This window comes from Atractosteus spatula, chromosome 23 (assembly GCF_055471065.1).
Source record: "Atractosteus spatula isolate fAtrSpa1 chromosome 23, fAtrSpa1.hap1, whole genome shotgun sequence".
NCBI classification, from domain to species: Eukaryota; Metazoa; Chordata; class Actinopteri; order Semionotiformes; family Lepisosteidae; genus Atractosteus; species Atractosteus spatula.
In genome coordinates this window covers 4,977,607-4,996,284 of record NC_142728.1, presented here as the reverse complement: position 1 = coordinate 4,996,284, position 18,678 = coordinate 4,977,607, and the positions used below count along the sequence as shown (strand labels likewise).

General features: G+C 36.7%; 2 protein-coding genes across 2 annotated transcripts in view; both read left to right on the top strand.

The window, feature by feature from the left end:
- Positions 1 to 15,175, top strand: part of LOC148816087 (astrotactin-2-like) — a 312,272-nt gene extending 297,097 nt beyond the window's left edge. The window contains exon 10 of the mRNA XM_088904657.1: positions 15,005 to 15,175. Coding sequence (XP_088760783.1) covers positions 15,005 to 15,175 — 171 coding nt within the window. The remainder of the gene's footprint in view (positions 1 to 15,004) is intronic.
- A 2,597-nt stretch (positions 15,176 to 17,772) lies between these two features.
- The window catches only part of LOC148816085 (astrotactin-2-like), a 203,373-nt gene continuing 202,467 nt past the window's right edge, over positions 17,773 to 18,678 (top strand). The window contains exons 1-2 of the mRNA XM_088904656.1: positions 17,773 to 17,798; positions 18,381 to 18,569. Of these exons, the coding sequence (XP_088760782.1) occupies positions 17,773 to 17,798; positions 18,381 to 18,569 (215 nt within the window). The remainder of the gene's footprint in view (positions 17,799 to 18,380; positions 18,570 to 18,678) is intronic.

Below are 18,678 nucleotides of genomic sequence, written 5' to 3'. Positions count from 1 at the left end.
ACTGCTGATGGTGCAGTTCGGGTAGCACCCCAAAGACAGCAACACTACAGCACCAAGCTCTGATAGAAGAAGGTCCCACCAAGTGCATGAGGAAAAGGGTGGCACTGCAAACATTAAATTAAAATAAATATGCTGACAGGGAATTGTTAATGAAGAAAGGATGGATGGTGAGGACTTCAATGTGTCCCATCGAAAGCCGGTTCCACTGCCTTGTCTTTAGGGTACAGCTCTTAGTTTCAAGTGCTTGACTTGCAATGCTTTGTCGTTGCAAAATAAGTCTGTATCAAGTTGTTGTAAAGACTGACAGCTGGGTCCCACTACTACTATTACTTTGTCTTTATTGCTTTTCTTTGGATCTTTTATCTTTTGTTATGACAAAACATGACTGCCATAACATTATTGATGTTCTGCTTTTTTACATTTATTTTAGTTTTGTTATTCTCCTGTGTCCTGCTCTAAGAAATTTATCTCCAGAAACAAAATGTTGAGCTCACTGTATTCTATATACAGTATATATTTCCAATATTATATTGATAACTTATCATGCCTTTTAATTCAATATTGATAGCATATCATACCTTTCTGAGTGCAGAAGCAGAGCATTAAAAAAAACCTTCTCTAGACATAGTGCTAGTAAAACACTTTTGTTGAAGATTTCCAGATTTCACTATACTGTGTATGTAAGAAGACCCATTAATATTGGTTTATCATTTCAAATATTTCCACTTTTACTTATGGTTGCTCTTGCATGTCTCCCTGGGTATGGTGGTTCTTTCCTGGGAAAGTTGGTAATAATATTGTTGCCCTTGCTTGTGTGCAAACATAGTTCTTGCTTAATGACTGTATACCCCCAGACGTTAATTACGAAGCAACAGTTGTCTGGTTTAGAGAGCAGAATACCCATTATAATGACAGGCAAATGTTTATACTGTATAGTAGACAAAATGCCTGTCAAATGAGCTGGAAATGATAGGAAAGAAAAAGCTGAGCCATTTGTTGAGCAGAGCTTTGCCTTACTTAATAGGACAAGATGTTAAACATTACACAGTGAGAATGAAAGCACTGCAATTTTTTGTATCGGTATGCATTTCATAGGCATCCTGCAAAATTATTATTTTTGCATTTTTGTTTTAAAGGGTTGAAACTGACTGAAAAGAATATAAAGCGCATTTTGATTTTGGATTACATGCTGCATGAAATTACTTGGCACAGTGATAATGGCTGCAGTATAATGGCACTGAGAGACTAGTCTGTATTACAGTGGTGCTACTGTACCCCACTGAGTTTGTGTGGGGTGCTATCATAAGTCATTTACAAAATTGCTTGCAATCTGGGTTATCATTTAAAGCTAACAATACACACAAAAGGACATGCTTAAAAAAATACAAGCAGTGTAACATATAATGTACAGTATATACTGTATAGCAGGAGTCTCCTGCAGAGGTGAAACCCCTATTAAAATGAATGCTCTCATTTCCAGTGAAATTAAGCTATTCAACCTTATATTGTGATAAAATTGGAAATCAGACATTAGAATGAAGACTTGTTTTAGCAGATTAAAGCCCCCTTGTTTGTCCTTGGAGTGCTTTTATCTGGCTGCTTTTGTGAGTACCACACATGTCTTAAAAATCATTAACTCCTTGCTGCACAATCCATGTACTGAACATGGAACTTTGCCTTAAAACTGTAGCATTGCATTGCTTTGGAAGACATTTTCATGTGATCATTTCAAACATTTCACGAGTGACAATTGTGAAATTCACGTCTTGAATGAAAAACCATAAAAGGGACTTTCAAAAAAATAACCAAGTCAAAAGAAATCCACTTCAGCCTTAATGCAGTATGAGAAAGGGCATCCTTTGTCCTGCAGATCTTAGAAACCGATAGACTGCCACTTTGAAGAGCCGTTCAATATGCTGCTGTTAACTGATGAAAAATGTGCACATATTCAAAGTCTCCCTCCCTAAGACAGATAACAGTCTCCTGTAACTGTGGGTGAAAAGGTCAAGGAGTAAACTATACCTCATTTAATGTAAAAATCATATTTTAATCTAAGAGCCACTGAAAGTGTCTTGTCCCAGTTGTAGTTCATTTTATGTATTTGCTGATAAGATCATGTAGAAAAAAAAAATTCAATTTGGCTTAGTCACTGCCCGAGTGCACATTAAACCTGAATTGTATCCATGTTCCGTTGCTGGGTCCCAGTGGAGGCCAATGTTATAGGCTCAGACTGTTTGAGACAAAGTTTGCATTCAAAGGTTGCTGTTTCAATTCCTTTATCTTAGCATTAACAATGTGGAATATTTCTTACTCAATATCTTAACCTCCCAGAGGAAGATGTGCTTTTATGCTGTTCTAAACTTTAATAAATGTACACAACATTGTTGTACATGCATTGCTGACAGAATTCTGTCTTCAGTGAAAGATAAGGTAATGAAGTGAAAATAGCACAGTCCCTTTTTATCTTTATCACTTATTGCCTGTGGAATTTCAGATGACACCAGTCTGAAATTTTCTGTTGGAATTACATTTGATATGTAACTGACACCAATATGAAGTGTTGGCTGTTTGAACACCTTCTGGGCAGAATATACATTTCTTTTATGGGGAAAGAGGGATAAGCAACAGTTCAATGCATTTTCATACGCAGAACAATCTGTATTTGCAGTGTTGGTAAAATATGTTGTGATGCAGCCAGAAACAATTCAAATTTTGAGACTGCCATAAGGAATGAAAGTCAAGTTGACATTTCATTACTAGCTCATTAAAAATGTCACAAAGCAATTATATTCAATTAAGCACTTAATTGTTTCTTCCTAAGTCTTTCAAACTAGAAGCTAGAGAAATTATACTATCACTTATCAGCAAACTAGAATGATTTGTTAATTGAGATTCAGTTCCAGTGCTTGCTTTAATGCATGTGCTCGGCTCACAGTACAAATTTCAACTTTAATGTAACCCAGGATCATCTGCTCCTCTCTGTAGAATTTGATGGGCATTTTTTTCCTTCAGTGTTTATTCCTTCTCCCACTTCTTGGTCCTATGTACAGTAGTATGCAGTTTCTCTCTTCTTCAGACTTCAGCATTACAGTGTCGAATCCTATCAGAAGGGGCTTCTATTCTATCCAAACTCTGTCGTGCTTCCCAGCTCATACCCCTCTTTTTACTGTAACACATAGCAGCATGATATCTTTACATAATGAAGAGCATATTGTGGGGCATTGATGAGCATGATTTAATATAATAAGGAAGGAAGTAAAAGGGGCTTTCATGAATGGAGTCTTAGCACTGAAGGCATGTGAATATACAGTATAGGAGCACCCACTTGATGTTCTTTCTGTGTTTTCTGCAGCATTTCAGAATGCTGTACTATGTTCCTCACATTTTACACAAATATTCCACAGCACAGTTCAGTAACAGGTCAACGTATTCATAAATGTCCCTTACAAAAGACAGTATAAAAGATGCAACACTGAGAAAGGTATTAGTTTATAATACTATTCCTCAGTTAAAGCCTTGTTTAATCTTTGAGCCTTTTTAGCATGTGGCATAAAAATAATTCGGCAGATTTAATCTGTTTACCAGTTTTTCAGACGTAGAACACTAAATGCATTCTGGATGAACTGTTTAAAGAAAGAAGAAAAGAAGAAGAGAAAAATGAAACAATTAGACGCTGGAGTGATGAGTTTTCTAGGGGAGGAGGTCAGAGTTGAAGGAAACACTTTCACGCTGCATAGAACCTCAAAGTGGATTCACACAGCATTTACATTTCTGTGGCACCCCAGAATGCAGTAGACATTAGTACTAATTTTATCAATTTATTTCTCCTGTTAGGGTGTTAGCTTTCTGTCCATTATGTTTATCTAACTTAACCTTCTCCTCTTAGTGCTGGGGCTAAGCCATTAGAGCCATCAAGGACAAGTCTGCTCTGATGTCTTTGTGCTCCTCTGTGTGCAGTCCAGTCCTATCCTGTGGTGTTGTCCTGGGGGGAGTCTGCCCAAGTGGCCCATTTCACAGGTCCTGTTAGTCCATCTTTGAAAATAAATGAAAAAAGTAAATGTTGTAATTTCAGGACACCAAGAAGGGGCCATAGTGTTGTTGGCAATATGCAGAAAGAATTCTGTGTTCCATAAAGTGTGCCAACCCCTGCTTTTTACATACAAAAAAAAGATGTTGGCAACTCTGAACCCTGTAGTCCTGGAACAGTAGAGTCAGACAACGAGCTTGAGGAGATATCATGGAAGACAGAGACCTCGGATCAGTATTGAGCAGCGCTGTTTGTATAATATTATCCATACTGTAGGTGTTCATTTCAGTGAGTTCATTTTATGTCTAGTAGCTTTATGAACATTTCAGTAATTAATTTACATGTCAATGTATAATATTGCTTTTTCAAGAAATAGAACAGATCTGCCCAGCTGGAGGGGTCTCGAAGGGGCTAGCATGGGGTTAATTGTTCATTCTTTTCCAAGTGTCAGTGGGAATGTAAGGCACAGTGGAATGCTGTGATGAACAGATACAGCTGATTGAGATCTACTGAAGACGGTACAGCAGGCTGACAAAGGGAGGGAACATCGATAGCTATTGATCTCAGATGGCACAATCTTTCAAAGGGGAAGTCACATAACCTCCCTTGTCAGGTGTTTATCACTTGAGTGCTCCTGTTAGACAACCCCTGGGGTCTTATTTATTTTACCAATTGCTGCTCTGGAAGAAGGCCGGCCCTTCATTTTCACTGCTGGAAGCATCTGCGTTTGTGAAAGCCAGTCTCCCCGGATTTGAAGCTTAAGCCCAAGCAAGGTTCTTCACTGTGTATTTTGAATATACTGCACTGTATAAAACTGGTGCAAATATGGGAGACAAAGTAAAAGTGTATAGATAGAAGACCAATAAGTAAGTGAACATAGCATACGAAAATAAAAAAGTAGCTGTCACGCCCTCTGCAGCCAGAGGGCTCTCCTTCTCTGTCCTGTCCCTAGTTTCCGGTCTGCTGTCCTTCCGGTCCCTCTCTTTCCCCTGGGCTACATATTTCCGGGTCTTGCACTCTGTCCTCGCTCAGCATTGACGTTCGGATGTCCTGAGACCCGCCTAGCACCAGGGCGCCCCACGTCCGCTCCCTGAGGGCATAGGTTTCTATACGGCATTCCTGAACTCTTTGCACTAATGAGCCCGGGCCTTTTTCCCGTCTCGCCGCTACGCACATGGGTCTTTTTCCGCTCTCCTGCTCCCCACGGTTAGTCCCTTTGGACGTCCGTGACAGTAGCTACATAACACCATTACCATTTTGTAGTCCCTTCTAAAAACATTTGATGGGCTTTATAGTCTTATAGTCGCGTCCAGTAGAAAGCTGCATGCTTTCTTTGCAGTGCAAATATTTATTTCCCAGAAGAAAGTCTAATATATTTTTTTTCAAAAGTATATTTTACATTAAAAAAAAAACATTACATTTTTGGTCATCTTTCTCCTATTTTAAATGCTACACAGGTCTTGAAAAACTATTTGGATTAAGAAATGAATCAAGAAAAACTCTGAATTAATAATGCATATAGTCACGAACTGAGGAGAAGTGGTGCTGTTATGCATTTATTGGCACAATCATTTTTAAAACAAATCTCCTTCCTCTTATATTTTATTTTGGCACACTGCCTGAATCTCATACTATTAATCACTGGTTTCTTAATATCATATGCACTAACCATTAAAGATACAGCCATGTCTGGGCACAGAAGTTTCTAATCAAAGAATAATATCTGCGCCCTCTTATCTGTTCCAACACAGAAATATGCTTCAGTTATATGAGAAGCAAAATTACATTGACGTTCGGTTTCATGTTAATTGCAGTTAAAGGACACAAAAGTTAACAATATTGAGACTCAATGCATATTCCCTTGTCAGAGTTCCTAACAGTTGTTCATTCATTTTAAATTATTTCTTTTAAACTAATGTGGGAGCCTTCTTTGATATAGCAAAATAGGAAGTTATTCTAATAAGCATCGATGAATTTAAGATTGGAAAGGAGCAGCATTGTTAAAACCTTTAAAAAGAATGAAATGTACAGAAACAGTATTTCAATTGAGATTATAATAGAATGGGATATTATTTGTAATGGTTTAGAGGCAATGTCAAATTGAGGAATGTGTCAGGTATATCCTTAGGAATTACAGAATAATCAGAAAATGTACATATTAGCCTGTCATATTACATAAAGTTTATTGCAGTATTTAAATTGAAGTGCTTTCTCTATAGGCTTGATGACTGTAAAGAAAGATCTTAGAAATCTTCCAGGATTTTCCATTTCCCTCTGTTAGATCTAACTATAAGGCTTTTAATTAAACAGGCCGGAATCCTTTCATCTGTGAAACTAGTTTCAGTGTTTCTGCTGAGTCATCTATTTTGTAGGTTGTTTTCTATATTCCTTGAAAATACTGGAGTCTGCAACATCAGCAAAGATGATGGCAAACTGTCCAGAACATTCAGTTAAACTATTTTTCCTTCTACATGTTCTGTGCAATGTGAAATTAGAAGAGACATTTAAAGCAGGACAGATGATCACAGAAAGTAGACTTGCTAACTCTCCTCCTGTATTAAAACTTTTTAACAGCAGCTTTTTATTGCATGTTCCTGAAATAAAAAAATTATGTAATTATGTAAAGATAATTGGCTGGCTATTTAATTGTGTTATTACATACTGTTTCTTGATTTCACAGGTTCTATGAACATAATGTCATGTAATTCCTAAAGGTAAAAATACATTTCTATACAAGTACTGTCCACTGTATATTCAGCTGGACACAAGTTCTAAATGAGTGAAACATTCAAAGAGTACAGAATGCAAAACAATGACAGATATCCTTGTAATGTCTTAGCTTTCTTTTTCTTTAGATCTGGAGTGTTTAGGACTGGATTTAATTGGAAATCAAGGCATAGTGATTGTTTTTATAGTCCATTCATCCTCTCAATTGCCTTATTGTCTTCCTATCAGTTCTAACTGATCGATATCACCTCCTGATAATGACGTTTATCCTCCTGCTGGAAATAAGACTGGTTCTTTCAAAGTAAAGAGTTTTCAGAATTGCCCCAGATAAGCTTCTTTGTCTCTTCAATTTAATTCAGTATAAAATTGCATGTTATATAAATCCCAGCTTCCAGCTTTATTGAGGCAATGAATTAAAATGTGTCAAATACAAAAGCATCCTGCTGATGAGCATTCCTGATGCCTGTATAGTTTATTTTTTTCAGTTTTTGTATGTTGAATAAAGTACTTCTCATTTTGATTTTGACCTGTATTATACTGTGCATTCATAACCTGTAGTCCACTTACACTGTGTCTTAGTGTAATTAGGTGTCTTCTGTGCGGACATGATCCACTTTGTATTTCCCCAGCCAGGTGATGGAGATACACAGAGATGTACCATGCTCACGATATAATATTCTCCTGATGCTAATAGATAGATAGATAATACTTTATTAATACAATGTTTTGTCTTTACATTCTTCAGTTTCATTCCCTTTTAATCTCTGCCTCACGTGTTATTAGTCACATGCATGTAACTAAGACGAAGCATCTGTCTTTCATTAATTATCTGACGCCTACAGTACTGCTGAAATAGAACCATCTTCCATAAAGTGTCACTGTACATGAAATGCAATGTCAAGAGACCTATATGACATGACCAGGCCTGAATCTAAAACATTGATTTTAGTGTTTTCCTGTTTATTGAGCTAGTTCTTATTTACTTGTATGTTTCTGATCATGCCCCTACAAGGTATCTGGTAAAATACTTTGATATTAAGAGATTGTCCTTGGTTATGGAATCTCCCACAAGAAACTTGTCATTTTGTGGAATGAGATTCTGTTACTTTTAGTCATGCTTGAAAATTGCCATTTTGTTCTTAATTTTCCACAAACAGTGGTAAGCCTGCATCTACTGTATAGACTATGGGCAGTATATTGCTAATAGGCCTTGTAAGGTGTAAATAGCTGGTTAGGAAAATAGGACCACCTTTCATAGCATCTTCGACTTAGTTCTGTCTTTGGAAATTAAAATGTTAAATGAAGGGATAAAAACAAAAGTAGATTAAGAAAGGAAGTAAATTTATATTAAAAACAGTATTTACAGTTGGATTTTACCACGAGGATGTAAGTTAAAAACAAAAAGAATGTGAGCACCCATGTAGGAAAACATCAGAAAATTATGTACAGCTATTAATTTAAAATAATTTTTACGTACCCCTATTTCTCCTTGATGCAAAGTCTGTCATTTATTGGACTTGTGCACATTAATGTACTGCAGAGTTAGAGATTTGTTTTTTGTAAATCTTTTTGTGCTATATAATTCCAACTGAAAGCTGAGAAATGTGCCTGCTGTCTTTTTCTTTTGTGAAATATGAAAATGTGTCAAAGTGTCACTGTTCCACGTGGAAAAGTGTGAAGCATTCCGGTACAGGATTCTGTCGTGTTAAGATGATCTGCTCCACACTAGTATTAAAGCCCCATACAACTTGCTGGACTGTCTTACCACGGTGTTCCAAGAGTGAAAATAAAACTTTAGAAGTTGTGACAGAACTAACATATGGTACAGTATATCTCATGACTACTAAGATCTGTAAAGTAGCAGCAGACCAAACTTCCTCCCAGTATGCTGTGCGATGGATAAGAAGGCTGATGCAAACCATGTGATATGATTATGGAAACAAATACTGTGAATGTTATGCAGATTATGCATCATAGGTTTGTAGCTTTTGAGTAAAAATTAAATAGTACCTAGTGCACTACTATAGTGACATGTTATAATGCCATCAATTTAAAGACAAGCCATCAGAAAGTGCCACATCACCCCACGGACATCATTGCATTGTAGTCACACAGCTACAATTTCAAGATGTAATGAACAACATGTATCATGGGAAGAAAATCTTAGAAATGTTTGCTGAGGAGAGGAAACAAAACAAAAATAATTAATTAAGTGCTAACTTCTATCTGGAACGTTACGTACTATGCTTTCAGCAAGGCTGTTTTTAAGATTTCTACTGGTCATATAGAGGATTTACACTGAGGAACCTGAACAGTTTGGGAAGTGGGTTTCTTTCACCTCTTTTGTTGTCCAAAGCACAGTACCCCTCTCAGTAGTCCCTGTACTTCAGGTGCAATGTAGGAGTCAATAAATAGAGCTGGTTAATACCATATGTCAATTGAGATAATCAAGAATTTATAGTCCCTGGATGTCATCTCTATTAAGACAAATTACTAACCACCAAAAGGACTAGATGGGCTAAATGATTTGTAACCATTGTTGCTCTTATGACATGTGAAGTGGTCAAAATCATTGAATCAGATGATGTTTATCAATACCTACATTGCTTGTAGGGCTACATTAATTCTTTTTGGCTGAGTGGTCCCACGTACACACTTGTGTACATCTGTGACTATCTAGTGCAATTGATTCTGTGATGTGTCGCAGCTGTAATCCTTCCTGAAGGTGGAGGTGTTCGTTGAGAATTTGATAGGGCACTTTATTTGTGATTTGTTCCTTTTCCTTTATTATTTTAAATTCTCTACACTGAGAGTAAGACTAAAAAAGACTTACATAATCAGCAGTTTACCTCCCAGCAACGGTTAGTACAGTATTTCTGAGTTTCAGCTGTGTATGCACAAAAAAATGAAGCTACAGAAACAGTAAGATATTCTAATACCATTCTACACTACCGGTGTATTTTGAATCACAAAATGTTTGTGTACACTACAAAAGACACCACCTCAAGAAGTTGAAAGAAAGTGGCCTCATTAACAAAGCAGTTAGAAGCTAAAACAATTGGATTTAATTAGCTCCCTTTATCACTGATGCCATGAGTCCCATTGAGAGATGTGTTATCCTAATAAATGTTTCTATCTAGTCCTTCCCCTTACTTTACACCACAACCGCTGTCAAGTACAAAATGTTCCCCTAAGAGCAAACATGATTGGTTTTACCATTTTATTCATGTTAAGTGAATGCACAAATATTTATGTACATAAATGTAATGTATTAATGTTAATCTAAATGTACAAATGTAATTTGATTTTGAACTAAAAAGTAGTTGTTGTTTTTTTTCTCCCACTGTGACACTTGTCCTCCATAAAAGCCATAACTTTGAAGTTTAAAAGACACTGTAAAGGGTGTCCTCTACAAGCTTATAAACATGGCAATCTTGTATGTCCTTCTAGACATGATGAATGTTGTTTTACACTTTAGCAAACCCCATTTTAAAACTTTATTACACCATGAGCATATGTGCATTTTATTTATAAAAAATGTCCATGAAACTTTTTAATTATCTCAACATTAGTTTTATGTTCCTCAGCCTCGTGGTTTTCAAAGTATATTTCATTAGTCAGCTTACAGAACAGAAAACCTGAGCAGGTGCACCATTAGAACAGTTCAATCTGAACTAAATGTGATTCCCAGCTGAAGTTTCTGTCAGTGAAATTCTTCTTGCTGCTGATAAGCAGTAGGGGTTTGAGTACCGTTGATGTTATTCACTCTGATTTCAGGACTAAAGAAAGCACTTTTTTGTTAATTGTGATTAGCATTCATTGGTAGCGCACTGGTAAATCCAGCAGAAGTAATGGAATTCTGTCATTCTCAGTACAAAGATATCTTTGAAAACACCTTATTCTTTGTTGGTTCCCATTAATTTCCCCAAATAAGTAATTTATCAGGTGCACCCAATGATTATCACCTGTCCTAGCGAAGGTTAAAGTGATCCACAACTTGTCCTTGAAGCTTAAAAGCTCAAAGTGGGAGCAGATGATAGAACTGCACATGACACAAAGTAAGTCCATCACACCACCATTCAAATAGATGCATTTTGGGATAGCCAAATTAATTCTCACCAGTCTTTTTGGAAGTTGGAAGGATCTGCAAAGTCTACACACACAGATGCAACGCTGTCAAGAACCTAGAGCTGTGAGTCCGTAGAGCTGACCACCACACTACTGCCTCAACCTTTACCAAATACAGTGAAAATAAAAATTCACATGGAATGAATGGAATGTGATATTTCCAATATTGATATCCTTACTCATGCTTTTAGAATTTGTTGAACAGGAATTGAAATTGTGAAATCAATATTATATTAATAATACATACTGTATATGATCATAAATCACATTTTGGATGGTTGCGATGATGAATTATGATTACTGTGGAATACAGCTGTTCTCAGCTTTCTGTGTGTGTGCATGCATCGGCTCTCCTTAAGTGTGGGAGTGCATGAGCTGCTGCATTTGTATCGGTGCTTTGAAACTGACCTGTGACTTGAACTGCTACATTAAATTCTTTACACGTCAAGAAACTCCAATATACATGTGAATACACAATGGTCTATCTCTGCAGATACAGTAAGATATAATTCACCTTAGAAGTTGGGTTACTGGACAAGTCAATAGTCTTTTAATATAAAGAAAATATATACGATTCAATGTAAAAATGAAACTATTATACAATGTTACATTAGTGTAGAACTCAGAGTGGTGCTGATTTATTGCTCCACTTAAATGCTCATGCAGGACCTTTTCATTTACTGTAGCTGATGCTCGCTTTGTAAAAGCATCCTTCAGAATGTTGATTGCAAAGTCTCCCTTCTGAGAGCCATCTGTTACACTACCTGTGCAGCTGCTGGGTCACTGTGCTGTAGTGGATAGGTTTGATACAGTTTATTGATCTATTTGATGTGCCTTTAAATCACAAAGTAACAGTCTGTCTGGAAGCATTATTTTACCTACATTTCCATCAGTGCACAGCAAAAGACTTGTGATCTGTGAGCTGTTTCCCTGGATTATGTTGTCATTATCTTAACCACACACATCTGATCATAAAGAACCTTCAGTTATAGTATAATGTTAAAAATGGGATATTTTATACTAATTTGGTATTATTTTGCTTCAAACGAGAATACAGTATTTGTGAGACTTTTGTTCATTTCATTTAATTTGTTTCCTGATAACTTTATAGACAGCTTTGATCTGTCACTATAATATATCCAAACTAGGAAAGTGTTATTATTCTTTTAAAATGTTTAAAGAGTTTAAACAAAGTTACTGTCAGCCCTAAGGCTGGGGGCTTCTCTGTAACCTTCACCTTTATTACAGCATCTCACGCATGGTTTATAAAGATCTGTTTCGAATATTACATACATTTGATAAATGTACCTTGTCTTCTTACATGCTGAGCCCTCATGTTTGCAGTGACTGAGTTGCTCTAGGCACAAAAAAAAACACACCATTGCAGGCATTGAGCTAAGAGAAAACAAAGTGTAAAACTAGTTTGGATGAATAATTCTGGAAGTGTTGAATCCAGACAGCTCTTAAAGGGTCCGGGTGAGTCAGGGCATATTATACGACATACACTCGCAGAAGGTAGTGTATAACATTGAATTCAGTGGTAACAGTTGTAAATTCCAAGACAGAGAAAAGACTCACACACTCCTACATTGTTGAGGTGCTGTTAAAAATAATCAATGAAATTAATAAGATGAGCCTTATGCACTCTCTACTCTAAAGCTCCTGTTTTTGTTTTTATCAGAACTTGTCAAGCATGTTAACATTTCTGTATACATTTGTGTCACACTTCTGTTTTAATTGCTGACTATTCCTCATGAGCGGAAACCATAATCTTTAAAAGAAACAGTCTTGGAATAAATTCATACATCTGACCATTAATAATAACGTTTCAAAAATAACAGCAACACTTCTGTATACGAAAATCCAAGGTAAATGCACATAAAATAATATGTAAACAAACCAAAAAACAAACACAAAAATATAACATAGAATGATCTCCATATAAAAAGAGAAGATATAAGAATAGAACATTAATATAGACATAGACATTTTAAATGCATTTTAAATGCATTTAAGTTTTTTGTCAGCTTCTATTTATATAGAATATTAGAATACTCTTGAAATATATTTCTATGTTCTTTCTATGAGGAGCTAAAATACTACAGGCATAATGTACAAAATACTGAGCTGGACTATCCAGGATGCCTCCTTCTTTGAAAATATAGTTAATGTCACCAGATCGCCTAGGGGTGTGGATTTTTTTTTAATGTTCATACAGTATATCTCAGAAAGAAAATCACATGATTAGCCTCAACAAAATTAGCATTGGTGGATAAGTAAACTTAAGACACCTAATGGAACCGAGATTTGATTTCTATTCTTCTTTGAGCTCTGTTTTTTTTAATTAATATATGCTTTTCCACATGGACAATTGATCATATAGATTACATCCTACAGTATGTAGTGCATGAGGTAATTCCCAGTATGCAAATTGTTTGTGTGTATGGCACACCTTTACTCTTCACCAATATTCCTCCTGTATTTGACAAGATGACAGAGGATGAATGATCATTCCCACTGCTCTTTGAATAATTTGGCTCAGACAAGAATCTTGTCTCGACCTACCACACTTGTACAACTACTGAACTATCATTATAATGATGTATGAAGAGCTATTCAAAGTATAAGCAACCATTGCTAAGATAAGAATATTATTCCCTTCCTGATGTTACCTTTACTGCTAGCTTATTACATTACCTAACATTAATTAGGTAACTTGCATTAGGATGTGCTGTTTCTGTCATACCCAGGTAAACTAGGCAAACTTTGGTTTCCTTGCCAACCATGCACAGTCTCACAAGGAGTCACATTACACCTACTGCATTTCATACACAGCAGGTTTCCCTGCCCCCCTTGACCAATTAATGGGTGCTTTTTACACTACGTACACTCTGCTACGCCACTGGAATGGTGCTCTGACATTGAGATACTCCCAGTTGTGCTAATCACAGTCCTGACCTGAGAGACTCTTCCAGCCTGTAACCTGATGGTGGAAGAGTTTGTCTTTTGAGAATTTGTAGTGAGTAGCATGTATAAGGAATCTGATCCATTCGTTCATCAATTGTTCATCAAAGGGAATAGCTTTCACATGGCTTGCAAACTGTGCTGTAAACTGATTACAGAGGATCTGGTCTCTGGTATTCTCATGTCAGGGGTATTTTTTCTTTATTGCCAGTTCTAATAGTGCATAATAGGCCTTTCTACTTCTGAATATCACTCAAAGAGTACTTCACATATTTGTAGTGTTTATCTTAAGAGCTTTGTTTTTTTGATTGATATTCTACATCAGCTTTGTAACAGTTGTTAATCAATTAAAGCCCAATGATACTCCCAGAAACAGTAAGAAATACACTTCTTGATTTCCATTATTAAATAATTTTAGGCTTCTAAAATGTTGTCAATCTATGGGACTGTCCACATGAAATCAACTAACTGCCTGAGGGTGTGTAAGTGCTGCTCATTCAAATGTACATGCAGCTGTCCTGGAGGAAGTGCGTTGATATTTTGATGGTAGCATTTTTTCCTGATTCCTTCAGCAGTAACACCTTTAGCATAAACTATAAGTAAAGTATTAACATTTTATTACTGAAACACAGCTTGTTGAGTGCTTATAAACAACCTATACATGGTTAGTTAGTGAAACTTTGAGAGTATGCTATGTACATTATGCCTATAGGTAAAAAGTTTCATGGACAACCCCTGTAAAAAGCCTAACATCATTTGTTAAGTGGTAGTACTCATTAAGACCTAAACACATGAATTATGTGTTACTCCTGATACTGTATACTGTATCATGATGCTGATTCAGGTTGTTTTTCTGTGATTTCAAGAGCTGTTAGAGTGCTTAAAATAGAATGAAGTCGCCCTGATAATTTTTTGTTGTGCCTTGTAATTCGTTAATCTCAGTTGTTGCATGAAATATCTGAATTGTGAAATAAGAATAGCTTTCCTCTTTACAAGACTTTCGATATCAGTGTGATCAAATGCTCTCTGTAAGGCGAATCTATTGTACAATGTATAGTATGGTTAAACATAAAAACTAACATGTGCCAAAGGCTCTTCTAAGTTAATTAACTTAATCCCCACAAGGATATAGGTGTTAATTGTGCCCTCTTCCATCAGTGCCCTGCAGGTCTCCGGCCAATGAAGGATGGCTCAGGTTGCTATGACTACACCAAAGGTACAGACTGCTCCGATGGCTTCAATGGGGGCTGTGAGCAGTTATGTCTACAGCAGTTGGTGCCCCTGCCAGATGACCCCACTTCCAACAACGTTCTCATGTTCTGTGGGTAAGAATGAAGGAATATAGATCATTTACAACTAAAATCGCTGATGTATTGTGAAACCAGAGCACCACAGAGTGTAGTACATACTACAGATTAAGACATGAGCTGGCTGAAAATTATATACTCCATTAACACACTCTGCATTTTTCTTAAGGTACAAACATTGTTTTCTTATGTATAACATATATGCTACTATATAGGGGATAGTACTACTATATACTGTATTCTACTACTAACGTACTGTTATCTTTAAGTATCTTTATTTCCAACAAAAGAAAAAAATACACATTTTGAACAAATGACTTGGAAGCACTTGGAATTACACTCCTTCTGAAAAAGTCCCAAGATCATCAACATTCAGAGGGCTTGTTTCATGGCCTCAGCATGCTGTTCAGTGAAGCATCCCTGTGGTCGACACTGCAGCTTCGCTCAGCCGGGCTCCTGTCCTCCTCCTGCCTCTGATTACTGACAAAATTATTGTTTAAAACCTGACACGTGAAGAGGAGCTGATTGAATTTCAAACAGATGCCTTTTTTTCCGACTTTCTTTTCAGTCTCCTAAAATCATTATGCTTAGATTCGGAAGCGAGCGTTGATCTCCTTTGTTTAAATTCTGTAAGGCAAAATCTGTTAAGAATAAATGTTTCTGTACCGATACTTTGACAGATGGAGATTCATAAGCAGACTGCCTTTTACTTAGTGCTGTTCCTAGTTTGATCATACACAGCAACATGTGCTGTGTAATGTGGAACCATATATCATTTCTAGATTTTTTCCTGTAATCAAAATGCTGATTTACAAGAAGAAAGCAACCGTTTTCTCTCTATCTTATTTGCAAGAGAAAAAAAAACTTTATTATAATAAAAAAGCAGTTTGTAAAAAAAATAAATAGAGGCTGTTTCATTGAACTGCCTGGTAGCAAGTAGAGAAACATGAAGTGATTATTCTGTTATTCATCCTGAGATGCTTTAGAGGTACAAGTGAATAGGGATTTGAGGAAGGTCAAAACAGGATTTTATTTTTAAATTAGGAAAAACATTGCAACGGGTGAACAAGTCAACAGAAAAAATTATTTTGTAAAAATACATTTTTGTTTGTTACAAAAGTATGTAAAAACTGATTTATTTTAAAAATGCATGTCTAGTGTTTTATTATTTACTGTATACAATTGTCAAAGTAATGCAACAGCAATAATTTGAAGAGTCATAGTGAACTCATTCTTCCTTAACACCAGTAGAGAAGAAGGAATACATGTATTTTAGAGGTCAGCATCAGTTAATAGGTGGGAAATATATTATTTTAAGTATAGGTAATGCATCACCGTGGTATTACTCAAGCTTTTCATTTCCCTCTGCTTCTTCACTTTCAACTGGAAATTTGCACAGCTGGACTCCTATACCATGAAAGTCTCACTGACTCACAACCCGATTGCCTCTCTTACATTATACAGTGCCTCTTTAAATTGAAGTTGGGGAGTGAGTCAGAAGCTCTAGGACCTAAAAGCTGTTGCCAACATAGATATACCCCTTGGTTTACTCCACCTTTGGCCAGTGAAGGCATGGTTCAGCATCTTTACATAACATCTGGAGTATGACAGTCATCCTGGCAGTTTTCAGTTGCTGGACTGCCCTGATCTGGTGAATTTTCCATCTCAACCTGTGAGTGTCCACTCACTGCCCGCGCAAGTTCTCATTCAGTGATTGAGATGTTCAGTACCTGGCTACCCAACCAGCTGCACACAGGCTTATAGGCAGTATTTTTGTCTGTATTTCTCTGGAGCAGGTAGCAGACGTGTTATGCCTTCATCCAATGGTCCTCATGAAATGCCATATATACTGCACATTATAATATTACTGTACTTTGGTGGAAAGATATAGCAAATTATACTATATTAAAATGGAATCAAGAAGACGTCTTAAAATTTAAATGTTGGTGTGATGAGTCTTAGTATGAGTTTAGGATGAATTTGAATAGGAATATTGCATAGGTTTAGTACGGTTTCACTGTATTTCTACAGCTAGTATTTAATGGTAGAGCTGCAATACTATACCACAAGTGCCACAGCACACTTTTAATTTCCAGGCTGCCAGAGGATGAAATACTCATGTAATGCTAATTAAATGTGGGTAGAAGCTTGTAGATAATTGAAACCAGAAAAGTTTTAACAAGGTTTCAAATCTGATGTGTGTGAATTGGGGGGGATATTTCAGTTAGCAGTGTTTACCTTGTCTGTGGGAGGCTTCAGAGCAGCTACGGTGAAATTTTCTCTTTTAAACCTACTGCACATTATTTTGCACATATTGCACAATTAATACCTATTTTATGAGAAAGAATAAATCTGTATATAACAAAGCAAGTGGTAAAACACTGCCAGCACTCAGACGCTTCTCAAACTGTACCTGGTGTGCATAGAGGAGCTACGTTTGAAATGTAGTAATTGAAATCAATATGTGTCCTGTAGGTCTGAGTGTTGACAAACATCAGCTGCTTTTATTCTGGTTTCTTAAGATAGCAAAAGCTGAAGATGATTTAACAGTAATCTGAGGATGTTTTACTGAAAACTTTGAGAAATATAAACCTGTATAAATCTTCATTATGATGCACTATGTTAAGACACGTTAAACTGCATTTGTAGGAGAAGACATACACAAACCTGAGGCTGGATGACCTTGAGAAAAAGCTTTCAGAATAATATTCTTTCTGTCAGGGAACACAAGCCCCCCCCCGCCCTCTTTCACAGGCAATAAAACTGTCAGATATAGATATTTATCTATCCCACAGCTAGACTGCATTTATTTTTGTATGTATATGGGTATTATACAAGTACAGTATGTGTCAGGCATGAAGGCAGTTCAGTTCTTACTTGTATATTTGTTGTTGTTTCCTTTGTTTTATTTTTAAATACGTCCTTAACTGGTCCTCAGATGACAAAACCTATTTTAATCTACCACGCACATCTGCGTTTTTGTTGGTTATGTTGGTTAAACAGTCTCCTATCCTCTGTGAGACAGCTTTCCTACTGGAAAGTCTGTCTGACCCTGCAATGAATACATTGCTGCTACACTTTGGTTGGTCCTAATTTTTGATTAGCCAAAGAGTATTTGCTGGCAACAGTATCCCAGACCTGAGTGCTGCACTTCATTTAAGGGATTACTGAGTCTGCTCGTAGTCCAAAGCAACACCTTCATCAGAATTGCATCCTTTATTTGGCAGGTGTGTTGAGGAATACAGACTGGCACCAGACGGCAGGTCTTGCAATCTACTCTCTGATGCCTGTGATGGGCCCAAGTGCCAGAGACATGATGCCAAGCTGAATGACACACTTTTTGGAGAGATGCTTCATGGCTACAACAACAAAACCCAGGAAGTCAACCTGGGGCAGGTTTTCCAAATGACATTCCGGTAAGTTCTTGAAGCTTTCCTTATCTTCACAGAGTGTTACTCCTTCAAATCACCCTATGTACAGTATAAACTGGAGTAAACAAGCTTCTTCTGTTCTTCTTCTCCAATA